Source organism: Bos indicus, chromosome 15 (assembly GCF_029378745.1).
Source record: "Bos indicus isolate NIAB-ARS_2022 breed Sahiwal x Tharparkar chromosome 15, NIAB-ARS_B.indTharparkar_mat_pri_1.0, whole genome shotgun sequence".
Taxonomy (NCBI): Eukaryota; Metazoa; Chordata; class Mammalia; order Artiodactyla; family Bovidae; genus Bos; species Bos indicus.
Window position 1 is genome coordinate 83,216,972 of NC_091774.1, and position 20,551 is coordinate 83,237,522.

The 20,551-nt window shown below is 40.6% G+C and overlaps 1 protein-coding gene across 1 annotated transcript; it reads left to right on the forward strand.

Moving 5' to 3' along the window:
• Positions 1 to 9,159: 9,159 nt before the first annotated feature.
• On the forward strand, positions 9,160 to 10,095 carry LOC109569345 (olfactory receptor 4D11-like). Its single transcript, XM_019974683.2, has one exon. The coding sequence runs from the start codon at positions 9,160 to 9,162 to the stop codon at positions 10,093 to 10,095; it is 936 nt and encodes a 311-aa protein (XP_019830242.2).
• The last annotated feature ends 10,456 nt before the right edge of the window (positions 10,096 to 20,551 follow it).

A 20,551-nucleotide genomic window follows, 5' to 3' on the forward strand; every position in this document is an offset into this window, starting at 1 on the left:
GATGAACACTCAGGTTGTTTCCACACCCCACTATTGTAAAGAGTGCTGCAATGATCACTGGGGTGCACCTATCCTTTCCAGCTATGATTTTCTCTGAATATATGCCAGGAGTGGGATTACTGAACCATATGGTAGCTCTATTTTTAGTTTTTTAAGGATCTCCATACTGTTCTCCATATCCCTTTTCTCTACACCCTCTCCAGCATTTACTCTTTCTAGGGCTTTTTGATGATGGCCAGTCTAACCAGTGTGAGGTGGTACCACATTGTACTTTTGATTTGCATTTCCCTAATAATAATGATGTCAAGCATGTTTTCATGTACCTTGAAATGAGAATATTCTCTCACATTATACACAAAAATAATTTCAAAATGAGTTAAAGACCTAAATGCAAGACTAGCTGCTATAAAACTCCAATAGGAACATAAGCAGAACACTCTGACATAAATCATAGCAAGATCTTTTTGATCCTACCTCTAAAAGTAATGAAAAGAAAAACAAAAATAAGCTAATGGGACCTAACCACGTGCATTTAGGCTGGTGCACAACTAGAGAGCTTGCACACTGGAGCTGTGCACCAGAATGGAGACCCAATACAGTCAAAAAATAAGCGATAATTTTTTAAAGAATGTGGCCCTGGGATTTCTTTGGAAAGAATGATGCTAAAGCTGAAACTCCAGTGCTTTGGCCACCTCATGTGAAGAGTTGACTCATTGGAAAAGACTCTGATGCTGGGAGGGATTGTGGGCAGGAGGAGAAGGGGATGACAGAGGATGAGATGGCTGGATGGCATCACTCACTCAATGAGTTTGAGTGAACTCCGGGAGTTGGTGATGGACAGGGAGGCCTGGCGTGCTATGATTCATGGGGTCGCAAAGAGTCGGACACGACTGAGGGACTGAACTGAACTGAACTGAACTGAATGTAAATAAGACACTAAAAAGATAACAAAAGAAAAAAGTAGATTTGTAAAAAGAATGAAACAGAACTCTCAGACATGAAGGCTGTAAAACTGAATAACTACCTGAAACTGCTGAAGAAGAGATCTTTGTGCCCTGTTGGTGGAAATACAAACTGACTCAGCCACTATGGAAAGTGGTACAAACATTCTTCAGGAAATTGAAAGGTAGAACTACAAATAACCTAGCAATTCTACCTCTGGCTATATGTCCAAAGGAAAAGAAATCAGGATCTAGAAGAGGTATCAGAAATCCCATGGTCATGGTAGCATTCTTCATAACATCCACGATATGGAAATAATCTAAGTGTTCATCAACAGATGAACAGATAAAAGTGTGGGTAAATACATATATAATCAGCCATTTAAAAAAAAAAAAAAGGAAATCCTGCCATTTACAATAATATGGATGGACCTTGTAAAATAAGTCCTAATGAAATACATCAGCCAGAGAAAGACAAAGACTGTGTGATCTCATTTATATGTGGAATCTAAAAACCTAAATTTAAACAGAGCTGGTTTCCAGGTGTGGGGAGGGTGAAAGAAATGAGGAGATGTTGGCCAATGTGCATAAAGCATAGTGTTAGTCCCTCAGTCGTGTCTGACTCTTTGGGACCCATGGACTGTAGCCTGCCAGGCGCCACCATCCATGGAATTCTCCAGACAAGAATACTGGAGTGGATAACCATTCCCTTCTCCAGGGGATCTTCCCAAATTGGGGATTGAACCCAGGTCTCCTGCACTGCAGACAGATTCTTTACCATCTGAGCCACCAGGCAAGCCCCAATGGGCATAAGCTTCCTATTAAAATATAATAAAGTTTGAGAGATCTAATACCCAGTGAGGTGATTCTATTCACAATATTGTATTATTTGCTTCAAAGTTTCTAAAGGAGTACATCATAACTGTTGTTGTTGTTGTTGAGTCACTAAGTCATGTCTGACTCTTTTGTGACCCCATGGACTGTAGCCTGTCAGACTCCTCCGTCCATGTGTTTCTCTAGGCAGGAGTACTGGAGTGGGTTGCCATTTCCTTCTCCAGGGGATCTTCCAGACCCAGATATTGAACCTGCAACTCTTGCACTGGCAGACAGATTCTTTACCACCCAGCCACCAAGAAAGCCCACAGCTTAAATGATCTCACCTCAATAAAGAATTGGTATATATGTGAGATGATGGAGTTTTTAGTTAATACTACTAAGATAACCATTTTGCAATATTCCATAGGAACCTGGAATGTCAGGTCCATGAATCAAGGCAAATTGGAAGTGGTCAAACAAGAGATGGCAAGAGTGAATGTAGACATTCTAGGAATCAGCAAACTAAAATGGACTGGAATGGGTGAATTTAACTTAGATGACCATTATATCTACTACTGCAGGCAGGAATCCCTCAGAAGAAATGGAGTAACCATCATGGTCAAAAGAGTCCGAAATGCAGTACTTGGATGCAATCTCAAAAACGACAGAATAATTTCTGTTCATTTCCAAGGCAAACCATTCAATATCACAGTAATCCAAGTCTATGCCCCAACCAGTAATGCTGAAGAAGCTGAAGTTGAACGGTTCTATGAAGACCTACAAGACCTTTTAGAACTAACATCCAAAAAAGATGTCCTTTTCATTATGGGAGACTGGAATGCAAAAGTAGGAAGTCAAGAAACACCTGGAGTAACAGGCAAATTTGGCCTTGGAATATGGAATGAAGCAGGGCAAAGACTAATAGAGTTTTGCCAAGAAAATGCACTGGTCATAGCAAACACCCTCTTCCAACAACACAAGAGAAGACTCTACACATGGACATCACCAGATGGTCAACACCTGAAATCAGATTGATTATATTCTTTGCAGCCAAAAACGGAGAAGCTCTATACAGTCAACCAAAACAAGACCAGGAGCTGACTGTGGCTCAGACCATGAACTCCTTATTGCCAAATTCAGACTGAAAGTGAAGAAAGTAGGGAAAACCACTAGACCATTCAGGTATGACCTAAATCAAATCCCTTATGATTATACAGTGGAAGTGAGAAATAGATTTAAGGGCCTAGATCTGATAGATAGAGTGCCTGATGAACTATGGAATGAGGTTCGTGACATTGTACAGGAGACAGGGATCAAGACCATCCCCATGGAAAAGAAATGCAAAAAAGCAAAATGACTGTCTGGGGAGGCCTTACAAATAGCTGTGAAAAGAAGAGAAGTGAAAAGCAAAGGAGAAAAGGAAAGATATAAGCATCTGAATGCAGAGTTCCAAAGAATAGCAAGAAGAGATAAGAAAGCCTTCCTCAGCGATCAGTGCAAAGAAATAGAGGAAAACAACAGAATGGGAAAGACTAGAGATCTCTTCAAGAAAATTAGAGATTCCAAGGGGACATTTCATGCAAAGATGGGCTTGATAAAGGACAGAAATGGTATGGACCTAACAGAAGCAGAAGATATTAAGAAGAGGTGGCAAGAATACACAGAAGAACTGTACAAAAAAGATCTTCACGACCCAGATAATCACGATGGTGTGATCACTCATCTAGAGCCAGACATCCTGGAATGTGAAGTCAAGTGGACCTTAGAAAGCATCACTACAAACAAAGCTAGTGGAAGTGATGGAATTCCAGTTGAGTTATTTCAAACCCTGAAAGATGATGCTGTGAAAGTGCTGCACTCAATATGCCAACAAATTTGGAAAACTCAGCAGTGGCCACAGGACTGGAAAAGGTCAGTTTTCATTCCAATCCCAAAGAAAGGCAATGCCAAAGAATGCTCAAACTACTGCACAATTGCACTCATCTCACATGCTAGTAAAGTAATGCTCAAAATTCTCCAAGCCAGGCTTCAGCAATACGTGAACCGTGAACTTCCTGATGTTCAAGCTGGTTTTAGAAAAGGCAGAGGAACCAGAGATCAAATTGCCAACATCTTCTGGATCATGGAAAAAGCAAGAGAGTTCCAGAAAAACATCTATTTCTTCTTTATTGACTATGCCAAAGCCTTTGACTGCGTGGATCACAATAAACTGTGGAAAATTCTGAAAGAGATGGGAATACCAGACCACTTGACCTGCCTCTTGAGAAATTTGTATGCAGATCAGGAAGCAACAGCTAGAACTGGACATGGAACAACAGACTGGTTCCAAATAGGAAAAGGAGTACATCAAGGCTGTATATTGGCACCCTGCTTATTTAACTTATATGCAGAGTACATCATGAGAAACGCTGGACTGGAAGAAACACAAGCTGGAATCAAGATTGCCGGGAGAAATATCAATCACCTCAGATATGCAGATGACACCACCCTTATGGCAGAAAGTGAAGAGGAACTCAAAAGCCTCTTGATTAAAGTGAAAGTGGAGAGTGAAAAAGTTGGCTTAAAGCTCAACATTCAGAAAATGCAGATCATGGCATCTGGTCCCATCACTTCATGGGAAATAGATGGGGAAACAGTGGAAATAGTGACAGACTTTATTTTGGGGGGCTCCAAAATCACTACAGATGGTGACTGCAGCCATGAAATTAAAAGACGCTTACTCCTTGGAAGCAAAGTTATGACCAACCTAGATAGCATATTCAAAAGCAGAGACATTACTTTGCCAACAAAGGTCCATCTAGTCAAGGCTATGGTTTTTCCGGTGGTCATGTATGGATATGAGAGTTGGACTGTGTAGAAGGCTGAGCGCCAAAGAATTGATGCTTTTGAACTGTGGTGTTGGAGAAGACTCTTGAGAGTCCCTGGGACTGCAAGGAGATCCAACCAGTCCATCCTAGAGGAGATCAGTCCTGGGTGTTCGTTGGAAGGACTGGTGCTAAAGCTGAAGCTCCAATACTTTGGCCACCTCATGCGAAGAGTTGATTCATTGGAAAAGAGGGATTGGGGGCAGGAGGAGAAGGGGACAACAGAGGATGAGATGGCTGGATGGCATCACTGACTCGATGGATGTGAGTCTGAGTGAACTCTGGGAGTTGGTGATGGACAGGGAGGCCCGGCATGCTGCGATTCATGGGGTCGGGAAGAGTCGGACATGACTGAGCAAGTGAACTGAACTGAACCATTTTGCAGTGTATAAATGTGTCGATCAACACCTTGTATGTGCCTTAAACACACACAACTCATGTGTCTGTTCGTTGTTGTTTTGTTCAGTTGCTCAGTCGTGTCCGACTCTTTGCAACCCATGGACTGCAGCATACCATGCTTCCCTGTCCTTCACAATCTCCTGGAGTTTCCTCAAGCTCATGTCCATTGAGTCTGTGATGCTATCCAACTATCTCATCCTCTGTTGTTCCATTCTCCTCCTGCTTTCAACCCTTCCCAGCATCAGTGTCTTTTCCAATGAGTCAGCTTTTCGCATAAGGTGTCCACAGTATCCTCTGATAGCATCTTCTCCTTTGCCTTCAATATTTCCCACCATCAGGGTCTTTTCCAGTGAGTCGGCTCTTTGCATCAGGTGGCCAAAGTATTACAGCTTCAGCTTCAGCCTCAGTCCTTCCGATGAATATTCACGGTTCATTTCCTCTAGGATTAACCGGTTTGACCTCCTTGCTGTCCAAGGGACTCTCAAGAGTCTTCTCCAGCACCACAGTTTGAAGATATCAATTCTTTATGTCTCAAAAAACATGGGGAAAAATACGCATCTCAAACACACAACTTGTATCCGGCAGTTTTTATCTTTGTAGATTAATATACTAAATGTACATATATCATATGTAGTTAATATACTAAAACAAAATAAAAAAGCAGGTAAATCCAAACCCATCAGCATTCTGTAAACAAAGTATGTTCTATATGAGATGAAACCATTTAATACATTGAATTAATCCTAAATTACTATAGTTGTGATGGACAGCTTTACTAAGGTACTTATCTTGCTGTATGGAAATGAGAGATTCCACGTGAGTAATTTTGGAAAAAAAGAAAATTGTGTGTCCCCAAACACTAAGTCATGTTTGTCTCCCTGAGGAGACTCATGAGACTATAACCATTCTGAGTAGACTCAGAAACTGGACTACTAGCCAAGGATTTGCAATCCAGTTCACTTTTCCTAGTTTTTTGGCAATATAATTAAAACTCGCTTGTCTATGGTGTCCTCTGAGCCTTGCACCCCAGCAAAATTGCACCTTTAAGTCTCTTGGGAACAGCAGCTGGCATGTATTATGGATAAAGGCCTGGGTTTCATCTACTGTATTATGTGTTTCTTGGTGACTTTTTAATAAATCCCATTGAAAATTCATCACCAACACCACAATCAGGCACTGACTTCCCCTTTCTTGTCCAGTAATATTCCCTTTTCCATTCTTACATGAGGATATAGGCTGAGGCATTTATGGGTAAGATACAGTGAAATGACCTTGAAGATGTGATTCTTTTTTTTTTCAGATGTGATTCTTTGAAACTGCCCTTTCTCTCCTGAAAGTGGAGAAATATGTTTAGTTTCCAAAGAGCTTTGCCTTCAGAAACAAAATTTTCAAGAACTAATAAGACCATGTTTTGATCTGCATTCGACCCAATGGCATACAATTCACACTTGGAGTTTCGGGATCAAAGGAATTAGGTAAAGACATTCAACTTCTAGCTACGATTAAGGTCATGCATAGTGAAACTGAGATGTTGCTATTGGTTTTGTAAAAATAGTTTGACTTTAATGTTTCTCAGTTATATTAAATGTTTCAGTGCCAAGACGGTCTTCTCAGTGACAGAGACGACAAAGGTGGGTCTTAACCGTTGGGAAGAGGGATGGTGTGCTAAGTGGAGTGGGGAAATGGGGTCCATTCTTTGTGATCTTCAGAACTCTTTTCTACCTACAGTTTATCTTCAGACAGATTTTATCAAACACTTCTGTTATACAAACTTAGACTAGGTATGATTAAAGGGTTTTTAAAAAGATATTTTTTGTTTGTTTCTTCCCATCCTATTTCCATCTCTACCTTCCCTTCAACCAGATATAAACTCATAATATACTCCATATGAGAACTAAGAATAACATTAATACTTACTAAGTGATCAGTGTAAAATTAAATACTTTTAATATTTCTTCACTTATAGTAAGCTCAAAAAATAGTAGTTTTTTATGGCAATAGAAATGAGAGCAGGGATTACCTCTTGGGTAAAATCAGGGGGGTGGCAGAAACAGTGCACCAGGAAACACTCTTGTGCAATGAAAATATTTACTATTTTGACTGTAATGACTATCTGGACCTATATTCTTGTCAAAACTCATTAAAATCTGAGCATTATGTTCTATATAAATTTTACCTTAATTGAAGAACCAGGAGGTCTTCCCTCACCATGAGTTGCACTCACTGATTAAAACTGTAAAGGTTCTTTTAAAAGAAATTTTAAAAACCATTAAAAACTATTTTGGCCTTAAAAAAAGTAGCTTTTATTACTGCTGTAAATTAAGACATCACTTATCATATGTCCTATTCCACCCAATTTTGCTTCTTCTCTTTTCATAACACATTTCACATTTCATCATGTGTTACATTCATCAATTTATACAACTCATTTATTTCATTAGGCTGTAAGCCTGATGAAATGGTTCAATTTATCTATATGCATTTGAAGATTGCAATAAATGGTCACTTGCTGAGTATAAGAAGGAACAAATGATAATGACAAGATCTCCTAAGAATGGTTGATGTTGTTATTCAGTGGCTCAGTCGTGACTGACACTTTGCAACCCCATGGACTGCAGCACATCAGGCGCCTATGTTCTCCACTATCTCCCGGAGTTTGCTCAAATTCCTGTCCGTTAAGTCAACCATGTTCTCTAACCATCTCATCCTCTGCTGCCACCTTCTCCTTTGCCTTCAATCTTTCCCACCATCAGGGTCTTTTCCAGTGAGTCGGCTCTTTGCATCAGGTGGCCAAAGTATTAGAGCTTCAGCTTCAGCATCAGTCCTTCAAATGAATATTCACAGTTGATTTCCTTTAGGATTGACTGATTTGATCTCCTTGCAGTCCAAGGGACTCTCCAGAGTCTTCTCCAGCACCACAATTTGAAAGCATCAATTCTTCGACACTCAGCCTTCTTTGCAGTCAACTTTCACATCATACATGACTACTGGAATAACCATAGATTTGACTATATGGACTTTGATGTCTCTGCTGTTACACAGATTGTCTTAGTTTGTCATAGTTTTCCTTCCTAGGAGCAACAGTCTTTAGTAAATAAAAACTGGGCATTAATCTGATGATACTGGTGTCTCTCCCTGCTGTGATCCTTCCACTCTTAATCTTTGATCCACAGAAGGAAAGAGGCAGAGGATAGCATGCCTGATATAGTCTGGACCACCTCTCACAAGTGGGCCACTATTTTTATTATCTCCCCCAGACTCAAACAAAGCTCACATTAGTTATACGAGATGAATATGTTCTAGAGCTTTGCTGTACAAGACCATGGTCACAGTTAATAACACTGTATTGTGCACTTGAAATTTTTGTTAAGAGGGTAGTTCTTATGCTTGAATTTTTATGAAAATTTTAAAAATTATGATATCATTTCAGATTTGGATTTACACACTGTTTCAATGTTTTCTGATACCAAATTTTAAATATTTTTACAGAATTATTAAACAAATTATCCCATAGTATAAAGTAATCACAATGACAAGCTACCACCACAAAATTATGGGGTGCAATTTTAAGAAATTCAGCATAAAACAGCCAAGGCAAAGGAAACTGGCTCATGCACAGCAACACTGTAATCAGAAACAGATGATATCTTTTTTTAGCAAATCAACAGAATATTGCTAATAAAAATATTAAACTTGTAGACTACAAGTCCACAAAGGCTGGGGCCATGTCTTACTTATCTTCAGATACATAGGTATGGTTTGAATATAAGAAATGCTTCAGACAACTCCTGACATCAAAATTTGTGAGAAATTACAAATAATAATATTCTAAAAACAAATAAAATAGGCTGTATATGTAAATGTCACTAACTCAACACAAACTATTATTCTTTCCAAAAATAGTTTTATAGGAAAAGAATTATTGAATGATTTTTCAGGTGATGATTTCGTTGCACCGCCATACTGATGATAATATTAAAAACCTGGACAATTCAATAATTCAACACATTTCAAACACTGCAGCCAGATGAAGAACACCTAAATTATATTGATAGTGTGTAAGAGGAAAACAAAATTAGTAGCTGAGCACTTTCATGGGAAATAGCGTCTAAGAGAACAGAGGAAAAGAGGATGAGTCCATGGAGCTGGGAAACGGCACCAGGGTGAAAGAATTTATTTTTCTCGGCCTGACCCAGAATCAAGAACTGAGCTTGGTCTTATTTCTCTTCCTCCTTTTGGTGTACGTCACCACTCTGCTGGGAAACCTCCTCATCATGGTCACGGTGACCCGGGACTCTCGCCTTCACACCCCCATGTACTTTTTGCTCCGGAATTTGTCTGTTGCCGACATCTGCTTTTCTTCCATCACAGCCCCCAAGGTCCTGGCGGACCTTCTGGTCCAGAGAAAGGCCATCTCCTTCAATGGCTGCTTCACCCAGATGTTTTTCTTCCATCTTATTGGAGGGGTGGATGTAGCTTCTTTGTCACTGATGGCCTTTGACCGCTACGTGGCCATCACTAAGCCCCTGCACTACGTGACCATCATGAGTCGGGGGCGGTGCACTGCCCTCATCATGGCCTCCTGGGCAGGGGGCTTTGTCCACTCCATCGTGCAGATCTCCCTGTTGCTCCCACTCCCCTTCTGTGGACCCAACGTCCTGGACACTTTCTACTGCGACGTCCCCCAGGTCCTCACACTCGCCTGCACTGACATCTTTATCCTTGAGCTCCTGATGATTTCCAACAGTGGACTGCTCACCACCCTGTGGTTCGTCTTCCTCCTTGTATCGTATATGGTCATATTATTATTAATAAGGTCTCAGGCTGGGGAGGGCAGGGGGAAAGCCATCTCCACCTGCACCGCCCACATCACGGTGGTCACCCTGCACTTCGTGCCCTGCATCTACGTCTACGCCCGCCCCTTCTCCACCCTCCCCACTGATAAGGCCGTCTCTGTGACCTTCACTGTCATCTCCCCTCTGCTGAACCCCTTGATCTACACCCTGAGGAACCAGGAGATGAAGGCAGCCATGCGGAGACTGAGGGGAAGACTTGGGCCTTCTGACAAGGAATAGAAAATCTCCCAACTCCTCAGTACCAAAGAGTCCTTCTGTTATTTTCCTCATAGATTCTTATTCATATACTCAAATACATTGTCCAAGAACCCAGTGCCCTTACTAAGTAATCCTTTCTTTTCCTATTTAAGTCAATAGGTTACTGATAGCTCAAGCTTCTGGTCAGAAAAGTACTCAGACATCTTGATGGGCTAGATCACTGATGCTCTTCTATACACTACCTACATTTCATTTTGTAATATTTATACCCATGGCTTCAAATTTTGAAAATGTTGCTATAAAATTAAATATTCGACTTCCCATGTGGTCCAGTGGTTACGAGCCTACCTGCCAAAGCAGCGGACATGGGTTCCACCTCTGGTTCAGGAAGATTTCCACACGCCTCAGAGCAGCTAAGCCCTTGGACCACAACTACTGAAGCCTGCGTGCCTAGAGCCTACGCTCCCCAAAAAGAGACGCCACCACAAGGAGAGGCCTGTTCACCGCAGCTGGAGTCACCTCCCCAAAAAGAGACGCCACACAAGGAGAGGCCTGTTCACCGCAGCTGGAGTCACCTCCCCAAAAAGAGACGCCACCACAAGGAGAGGCCTGTTCACCGCAGCTGGAGTCACCTCCACTAGAAGCAACTAGAGAAAGCCTGTACCCAGTGCAGCCAAGAATCAATCAGTTAATTAAATCAGATTTTTTTTAAGCTAAAAAAATTTTTAAATTAAATATACTTACTAAATGACTGCTAAATATGTTTCATTTTCTTGAACAATATATGCAACATTCAGTTCAGTTCAGTCACTCAGTCATGTCCAACTCTTTGTGACCCCATGGGCTGCAGCACGCCAGGCCTTCCTGTCCATCACCAACTTCCAGAGTTTACTCAAACTCCTGTCCATCGAGTCAGTGATGCCATCCAACCATCTTATCCTCTGTCATCCCCTTCTCATCCCACCCTCATTCTTTCCCAGCATCATTAGATATGCCACATTAGATTTATATGTGTGTGTGTGTATCAAACTTCCTATCAGCATTAGTTGATATAAATAATAATAATTTAAACAGATTTCATGCATCAAAGAAGAAACAAAAGGAAAACCGCTAGCAAATGTACATGGATTTGCAGCGCAACTCTTAAAGATGATTAATCAAGGTCTATTCAGACATTATTTTTACGTTTCTGCTCATTTTACAGAAAAGGAAAGTAAGCTCTCACTCTCTCATTCTCTCTCTCTCTGCTGTGAACTTCTCATGGAGAGAGGTTATGCTTTACTTCCTTTCACAGCAACAAAAACATACTACCACTTCAACAAAAACTTATTGAATTAATGTAAGAATTCTGATTGAACATTGTCTTTTTTAAATTTATGTATTTTAATTGGAGGCTAATTACAATATTGTAGTGGTTTCATACAATTGACAATTCATACATTGACATGAGTCCGCCATGGGTGTACATGTGTTCCCTCACCTCCCTCCCCATCCCATCCCTCAGGGTCATCCCAGTGCACCAGCCCTGAGCACCCTGTCTCATGCATCAACCTGGACTGGTGATCTATTTCACATGTGATAATATACATGATTCAATGCTATTTTCTCAAATTATCCCACCCTCGCCTTCTCACACTGAGTCCAAAATTCTGTTCTTTACATCTGTGTCTCTTTTGCTGTCTCACATATAGATCATCATTATTATCTTTCTAAATTCCACATATATGCATTAGTATACTGTATTGGTGTTTTTCTTTCCGACTTACTTCACTCTGTATAATAGGCTCCAGCTTCATCCACCTCATTAGAACTGACTCAAATGCATTCTTCTTAATAGCCGAGTAATACTCCATTGTGTATATGTACCACAGCTTTCTTATCCATTCATCTGCTGCCAGACATTTGGGTTGCTTCCATGTCCTGGCTATTGTGAACAGTGCTGCGATGAACATTGGGGTACACAAGTCTCTTTCAGTTCTGGTTTCCTTGGTGTGTATGCCCAGCAGTGGGATTGCTGGGTCATATGGCAGTTCTATTTCCAGTTTTTTAAGGAATCTCCACACCATTCTCCATAGTGGCTGTACTAGTTTGCATTCCCACCAACAGTATAAAAGGGTTCCCTTTTCTCTGCACCCTCTCCAGCATTTATTGTTTGTAGACTGTTGGGGTTTTTCTCCCCAGGATTTGGAAGCAACGAACCTGAAAGAAGGACACTTGGACAGTCTCTTGCAAGGACTGACAAGTTTATTTCTGCAGTCAAGCTTTTTTATAGAAGCAGGAACAAAGAGCTTAAAGTATGGGGCCAGCAGAGCGCATACGGAGTTAACACATAATCAGTAGAACCATTTCAAGGACAGTGTACTCTAAATGACTCATGGGCTTCTCCCACAACCCGCTCTCACAAGTAACATCTCTATTTATTATTAACTCTTGGCGCTGAGCATAACCAAAGGCAGGAGATGTCTTTCTGTCTGTAGTGCAAAGCCGAGTACTTCTGGCCCTTCGCCATTTTCCCAAGGACTTTCTCCTTTTACGGCTATTTTGCACTACGCTTCCCAACATACCCTCCTTTTGTTTTTAAATTAAGCACGGCGGAGGCTAGTTGGACTCCATTGTGGGAGGCACAAAGTCTTGAGTAGAGACTTCTGTATCCTATAATCAAGGACAAAAAAAGCAGGGTGATTAATACATATATGAAAATATTGCTTCCTGAAAGCCAAGCTCTAGGGTCTAGAGACGATAGGGTTTTGGTTAAAGTATCATAGAATTGAGTGCTAGACAATTCCCTAGGTACACTAACTTGAAAATTAGCAACTTGTTGTTTCAACAAATTGATGTCTAAACTTGAGTTACTTGTGAGATCCTGCAAATGCGCCTTAACCTTATTCCAAGGATATTCAGTGCTGTTAAAGGGCGTGTTAGTCAGACAAAAAGAAGTATCATTATTCTGAGTTCTTTTTCAGGTAGACTCCCTGTCTTCTCCTCTTTGGTTTGGTTTGGTGGGCCTTTACCTGATGACTGTTTCTCTGCTTTTTCATCTTGTTTATATTTTTGTGTTTCGGATGGCCTTTCTGTATGCTGGTAGTTTGTGGTTCTTTATTGTGGAAGTTCCCCCTTGTGGGTGGGGTTGGAAGAGTGGCTTGTCAAGGTTTCCTGGTTAGGGAAGCTTGTGTCAGTGTTTTGGTGGGTGGAACTGGATTTCTTCTCTCTGGAATGCAATGAAGTGTCCAATAGTGAGTTTTGAGGTGTCTATGGATTTGGAGTGACTTTTGGCCACCTGTATTTTAATGCTTAGTGTTGTATTCTTGTACTGTTGGAGAATTACCTTGGTATGTCTTGCTCTGAAACTTGTTGGCTCTTGGGTGAAGCTTGGTTTCAGTGTAGGTATGGAGGCTTTTGGATGAGCTCTTATCAATTGATGTTCACTGGAGTCAGGAGATTTCTGGAGTTCTCAAGTTTTGGATTTAAGCCTCCTGCCTCTGGCTTTCAGTCTTATTCTTACAGTAGTCTCAAGACTTCTCCATCCATACAGCATCAATGATAAAACATCTAGGTTAATGGTGAAAAGATTCTCCACAGTGAGGGACACCCAGAGAGGTTCACAGAGTTACATGGAGAAGAGAAGAGAGAGGAGGGAAATAGATGTAACCAGGAGGAGAAGAGGGGGAATCAAGGGGAGAGAGAGCAATCTGGCCAGTAATCAATTCTCTATGTGCTCTCCATGGTCTGGAACACTCACAGACGTTCACAGAGTTACACAGAGAAGAGAAGAGGGAGGAAGGAGATACAGGTGACCAAGAGGAGAAGAGGGGGAGTCATAGGGAGAGAGACAGATCTAGCCAGTAATCAGTTCCCTAAGTGTTCTCCACAGCCCGGAACACCCAAAAAGATTCCGAGTTGGGTAGAGAAGAGAAGAGGGAAGGAGGAGATAGAGGTGACCTGGGGGAGAAAAAAGAGAGTCAAAAAGGGGAGAGAGCAATCAAGCCAGTAATCACACTCCTAAAAATGGGTACTAAAGATTGGATTCTTAAAGGTACAAAACTGATAACAAAAACCAAAAGCAAAGATTAAAAATCTAGAGTAGAGGTTCACTTCAGTTCAGTTGCTCAGTCGTGTCCAACTCTAACTCCCCAAAATACAATATTAAAAAACAAAACAAAATCACAAAAATTATTTTAAAATACATGTATGAAATTTGCTTTAAAAATAGGGTCTTTTTTTTGCAAGGTAATAGTAAGTTATAAAAATTAAAATTAAAGGAGTAATAACTTAAATTTTTTTAATTAAAAAATGATAATAGTAAAATATATCTAAGAATTTCTCTGGAGTTGTTGAGGGGAGTGTGGGGTCAGTTCAGTTTCAGATAGTTCCTTGTTCCAGCTTATACTTCTTCTCAAGGTCTATAGGCCCCTTCCAATGTAGTCAGTGCTAACTGCAGGGTTTTAATCTGTTGCACCTGTCACTTCCAGGTCAGTCCCCTCTTCTTTGTTTATTTTGGCTTCCTCTGTTTGCAAGTCTCTTCAGTGTCTAATTTCCGCCCTGACACAAGGGGGTGAAGGTGGTCACTTATTTAGGCTAACTTGTTCATTTGTGCTGTGGGGAGGGAGAAACACTGCAAACAAAGATCACTGGCATGTGTGGGGAGTGCTCACAGCGTCTGGGCCACACCGGGTTTGCCCCCGCTCACGGCGTGTGTGCTTTCCTGGTCTACACTGCTCAGGCTCCAGGTTGCTCTGCAGGGGTACTATCTAAAATGGGCCCTGGGCTGTGCGCACTTCCCGGGTCTAAGCCGCTCAGGCTCAGGTTCTCGGGTACTCCACAAAGGCACAGACTCTGTTGCGCCTGTGTTTTGTGCCCCTCCCAGGTTTGAGCAGCTCAGGCAACCAGGTGCTTGGCGAGTGCACTCTCCCAGTTTGGCGGTGGGTCTTATCACCTCCCCCATCCCAGCCTCCCGGTTTCCTGGGTGTGCCAGCAAGAGCATCATCTCAAGTGTGCTGTGTGTCTCCTCTGGGAGGCTGATTTCTGACTGTGACTCTCCTGGCGGATGTAAACTGTCCAAGATCCCAGGAAGACTTGGTTAGTAACTGAAAGCCTGCTCACAGTTTGGTGGAGGATGCCATCTCTGGGGCAGAGATTGCCCCTCGCCTTCCAGCTCTGGCTGCCGCCCGCCTGCCTCTCTGCCTCTGGCAGGCGGATTGGGGGGAGGGGCTGGTCCACAGCTAGCTAGCTCTCCTCTGGTGTTTGCTCAGTCCTTATCCTGTGAGCAGGCCAGGCTCTTGTGGAAAAGTTCTCTCTCTGACTCTTTTTTTCCCTCTCTCTCTCTCTCTCTGGCTATCTCATGTTTGCTCCCTCAGATTGTCCTCAGGGCATTCAGGCCCAGCGCCCACCCTAAGTACGCAGCCCGTGCCTCCCTGTTCAACCCCACTCACTGCTGGCGGTCTCCACTGGGAGTTGCAACTAGGCGCGTAATCTGTGGGTTTTTTTTTTTTTTTTACCCCCCTCCCGGTTATGTTGCCCTCCAAAATTCCAAAACTCCCCAACAGATCCTCAAGTGAGAGGGTTTCCTGGTGTTTGGAAACTTCTCCTCCTTCACAACTCCCTCCCTGGGACAGGTCTCCATCACTAACTCTTTCGTCTCTCTTTTTATCTTTTAAATTTTGTCCTGCTGCTGCTTCTAAGTCACTTCAGTCATGTCCGACTCTGTGCGATCCCATAGATGGCAGCCCACCAGGCTCCCCTGTCCCCAGGATTCTCCAGGCAAGAACACTGGAGTGGGTTGCTATTTCTTTCTCCAATGCATGAAAGTGAAAAGTGAAAGGGAAGTCACTCAGTCATGTCCGACCCTCAGCAACCCCATGGACTGCAGCCTTCCAGGCTCCTGCATCCATGGGATTTTCCAGGCAAGAGTACTGGACTGGGGTGCCATTGCCTTCTCCGATATTTTGTCCTACCTCCTTTCAAAGAGATTGGGCTGTCTTTCTGGGTACCTGGTGTCCTCTGCCAGCGTTCAGAAGTTGTTTTGTGGAATTTGCTCAGCGTTCAAATAATCTTTCAATGAATTTGTGGGGGAGAAAGTGGTCTCCCCATCCTATTCCTCTGCCATCTTAGGACCACCTGAACGTTGTCTCTTACACAATAGTCAGTGAGACTGTATAAAAGACAAAAACATGTGAGGCTACCTTGTGCATATTTATGCTAAAACTTCGAATAAACTGAAACTGTTATTTTATGTAATTCTGCAGTCGTATTTTTATTTGTTTACTTAATATTTTTTCACAGCTACCAAGAGTTCTTCCTGTTGAAACTGAGATTATTTTCTGAATCTGATACCAATATCATCCTATAATTTAGGCATACAAAAAAAGACATAGCATTCTTTAATTTTTGTGTAACAATTTAATTTCTATTTCAAGCTACCATTCAACTTTGGTGTTTGAAGATTAATGAAAGTTCCCCACCACACCATAGTGTTTTCTGAGTTTCAGGAAAATAAGTAAAAAATAAGGGTAAAAAGAGATGCATAGTTATATAACATGAGTGTTTTTATAATCCACTTAGAGCAGAAGCCATAAATGAAATACAATTGTCTAATGTCTCTATCATGCTAACAAAGCACCAGGATACTCTGTGAATGTATTTCTCCACATTCAGATTAAAGAAAAAAAAGTTATCTCACTAAATGTGGAAGCATTTGACAATATTCTATACCAATTCATGATCAAACTCATAAATATATGAGGAAAAGAAAGATTTTTTTAATAAATAAAAAGTTAATGTAAAAAACATGTAATGGTAAACAGAAGCGATTTATTAAGTGCTGCCTCCTATATCCATTCCAATAAATTCCCTATTTTTTCCCATGAGAGACACGGAGAGGCTCTGAATTCAACTACATATGTAATTTAGCAATCTGTATTATTAAATTGTGCTTCCCTAGTGGCTAAGGCAGTAAAGAATCTGCCTGAAATGCAGGAGACCCAGGTTCACTCCCTGGACAAAAAAATCCCCTAGAGAAGGGAATGGCTACCCGCTCCAGTATTCTTGCCTGAAGCATTCCATGGAGAGAGGAGCCTGGTAAGCTACAGCCCATGGGGCTGCAGTCAGAGGTGACTGAGTGACGAATGCACTTAACATAATTAAATTATGGGTCTGATCTCAGTGAGATCAGTCCTATGTCAGCAAGAAATAAGAAGTTCAACGCTTCTAAGAAGGTCTCTAGAACTTGTACTTCACCTTGATCTGGGAACATAAAACTAAGCTTTTCATTTCCTTAGTGTAAATTACCTCTTCCTCTACAGTCGCTATAATATTGATTCAATCAACTATGGTCACCACCTAGTGATACAAGGCACTTGTTTTACTAGGAAAATTACTGCAATCAATAATATGTGACAGTTAGTTTTAATGCCTTTATATGCCATGGCTTACCAACTCCTTAATTCCCATCTGTAAAAAGGTCAGCATGATGTTTAAGACTAAATTCATCCAGACACTTCTAAATAATGCAGATGTCAAAGAAAAAAGTCACAAGATAGTATTCTGAACTAAATCATAATGAAATCACCATATCCCAATTTGTGGAATGAATAAAGCTAAGAAATCATTTATAATTTCACTGCTTACACTAGAAAAGAAAGATACTCTAAAATCAGTAATCTAGCTTCCAACATTTCAATTTTTTCAAGGAAATGATAAAATTAAAAATCAAAGCAAGTTAAAGAACTAAAACAATAATGTAAAGACAAAAAATCAAAAACTCCACAAACAACAAGAGCTGGAAAAGGGAACCCTCCCACAATGCTGCTGGGAATGGAAATCAATACAGTGATTATGGAAGACCGTATGGAGATTCCTTAAAAAACTAGAAATAAAACCACCATAGGACCCAGCAATATCACTTTTAGGCATATACCCTGAAGAAACCAAAACTGAAAAAGACACATGTACCCCAAAGTTCATTGCAGCACTGTTTACAATAGCCAAGACATGGAAGCAACCTAGACGTCCATCAACAGATGAATGGGTGAAGAAGCTGTGGTACATGTGTGCAATGCAATACTACTCGGCCATAAAAAGGAACACATTTGAGTCAGTTCTAATGAGGTGGATGAACCTAGAGCCTACTTCACAGAGTGAAGTCAGAAAGAAACAAATATCATGTATTAACGCATATATATGGAATCTAGAATGGTACTGGTGAGTCTGTTTGCAGAGCAGCGATGGACACACAGACATAGAGAACATACTTATGGACAAGGGTGGGGGAGAAGAGGGAGAGGGTGAGGTGAATGGAGAGTGTAGCATGGATGCATATGCAGTAGCAAATGTAAATAGATAGCCAATGGGAATTTGTTGTATGACTCAAGGAACTTAAATTGAGGCTCTGTAATAATCTAGAGGGGTGGGAATGGGCAGAAGGAGGGAGGGAGATACAAGAGGGAGGGGACATATGTACACCTATGGTTAATTCATGCTGATGTATGACAGAAATAAAACCAATATTGTAAAGCAATCATCAATTAAAAATAAATAAATATTTTTAAAAGTCAACAAAATAGGAAATGACTACACAATAGAGAAAATCAATGACACCAAAAGGTTAGGAGGGTTCCTTTCCACCACATCCTCACCAGCATTTGATATTTGTAGACTTTTTCATGACAGCCATCCTGACAAGTATCAGATGACACTAAAATAGGATGCTTTGAGAAGATCAACAAAAGTGATAAAGGTGTAGATAACCAGTCAAGAAAAAAGGGGAGAAATTATCAGTATCAGTAATGAAATAAGGCAGCTCATACAGATCGCACAAACGTTAGGAGGATATTAAGGGAATATAATGACCACATGCCAAATGTTGACTATTTAGATAAACAAATGAGGTGACATCTCCTTGTGGTTTTGGTTTGCAAATAAATTGAAATTTTAAATTTTAAAACCTTCCTATGAAGAAAACTCTAAGCCTAGTTAGCTTCATATGTAAATTCTAACAAAAATTTAAGGAAGAAATAGTAACATTACTACAGAACTGCTTCAAAAAATAGGAGGGACCACTTCTCAACTCAGTTTCTAAGAACAACCTAACTCTGATAGCAAAACCAAAGACTATAAGAATCTCAAAGACTAGATCAAAATCCCTCATTAACACACATGTACACTGAAAACTAAACCAAAAAATTGCTACAGAAAATAAAGAAGTCTTTAAAAATGGAGATGTATATTATATTCACAGATTGGAAAACTCAATATTGTGAAGACTTCAATTCTCTCCCAAATTAATCAATAGGTTCAATGCAATTTGAGGCAAACTGCATTGCCTTGCAAATTGCCAAATTCCAGCAGGACTTCTTTTTTGTTAAGTTGATTATAATAGTTTTAAGCAAATGCAAAGAATCTGAATACCCAAAACAGTTTTGTAAAGAAAACAAATTTGGAGAACTTCTTCTACCTGAATTCAAGAACTATTATACAGTTCAATCATCAATATCGTTTAAAAAATGGGCATGAAGATAGAAACAAATCATTGGAAAAACATAGAGAGCCCATAAATGGGCACACAAACATACACACACATATGTATGTATGTATGTATGTGTATATATGTAGATATATACACAGTCAAATGAATTTAAATAAAGGTGCCAAGATAAATCAATCTGGAAGAGAGTAAATAATAAATTTTTCAGCAAACTGTGGTGGAAAAAACCAGACGTCCACATAGGGAAGAAATTAACCTTCATCCTTACCTCACAACTATACAAAAAATTAACTTGAAATCTATTAAAGACAAACATAAAAGCTCAAACTATTAAACTTCCGAAAGAAAATATTGGACAAGAATGTTTACAATCTTGGGGTAGGCAAGGATTTTTTAGAAAAGACATAAAGATCTTAACAAATATTGACTTCAAAATTTTAAATTTATAATTTTCCAAGTACATCATTAAGAAAATTAAAAGAGAGTTGTAGGCAAAACTATTTCCAATAGACATTTCTAAAAAAGGACTTGTATCCAAACTTTATTGTTAAAGAGAAAATTATTCATGGCACTTGTTATAGAACACTAAGAAAACCTTTATTAAACAAGAGGGTGTCATGATAGTCTGTAAGGACCATAGTGATGAAATTTTACAATAGGGGAGAGAAATTGGGCTCAACTCTGAATACAGCGTGGAAGAGCAGGAAATTACAGCCAGGGAGCAGGGTTGGAGCTGCGGAATGGCAGGAGATGGAAGATTACTAAAAAGAAACATCAGGAACAACACTGGCTAACTTGACCTCAGAGAATTGTCTCTGAAGGCAGTCCTGGGTGATTTGATGTCACTTGGGGGTGGATGGTAGAGAGTGAGAAACCCATTCAGATAGCAAAGGTGATCAGATGTGAAAGATGGAAGAGTCTGGCTAAACTGACTTAGCAGAGTCCTGGCTAATATTAAGAAAATGCAGAGATGAAAATTCAAAAGCCAAAGCATCACTG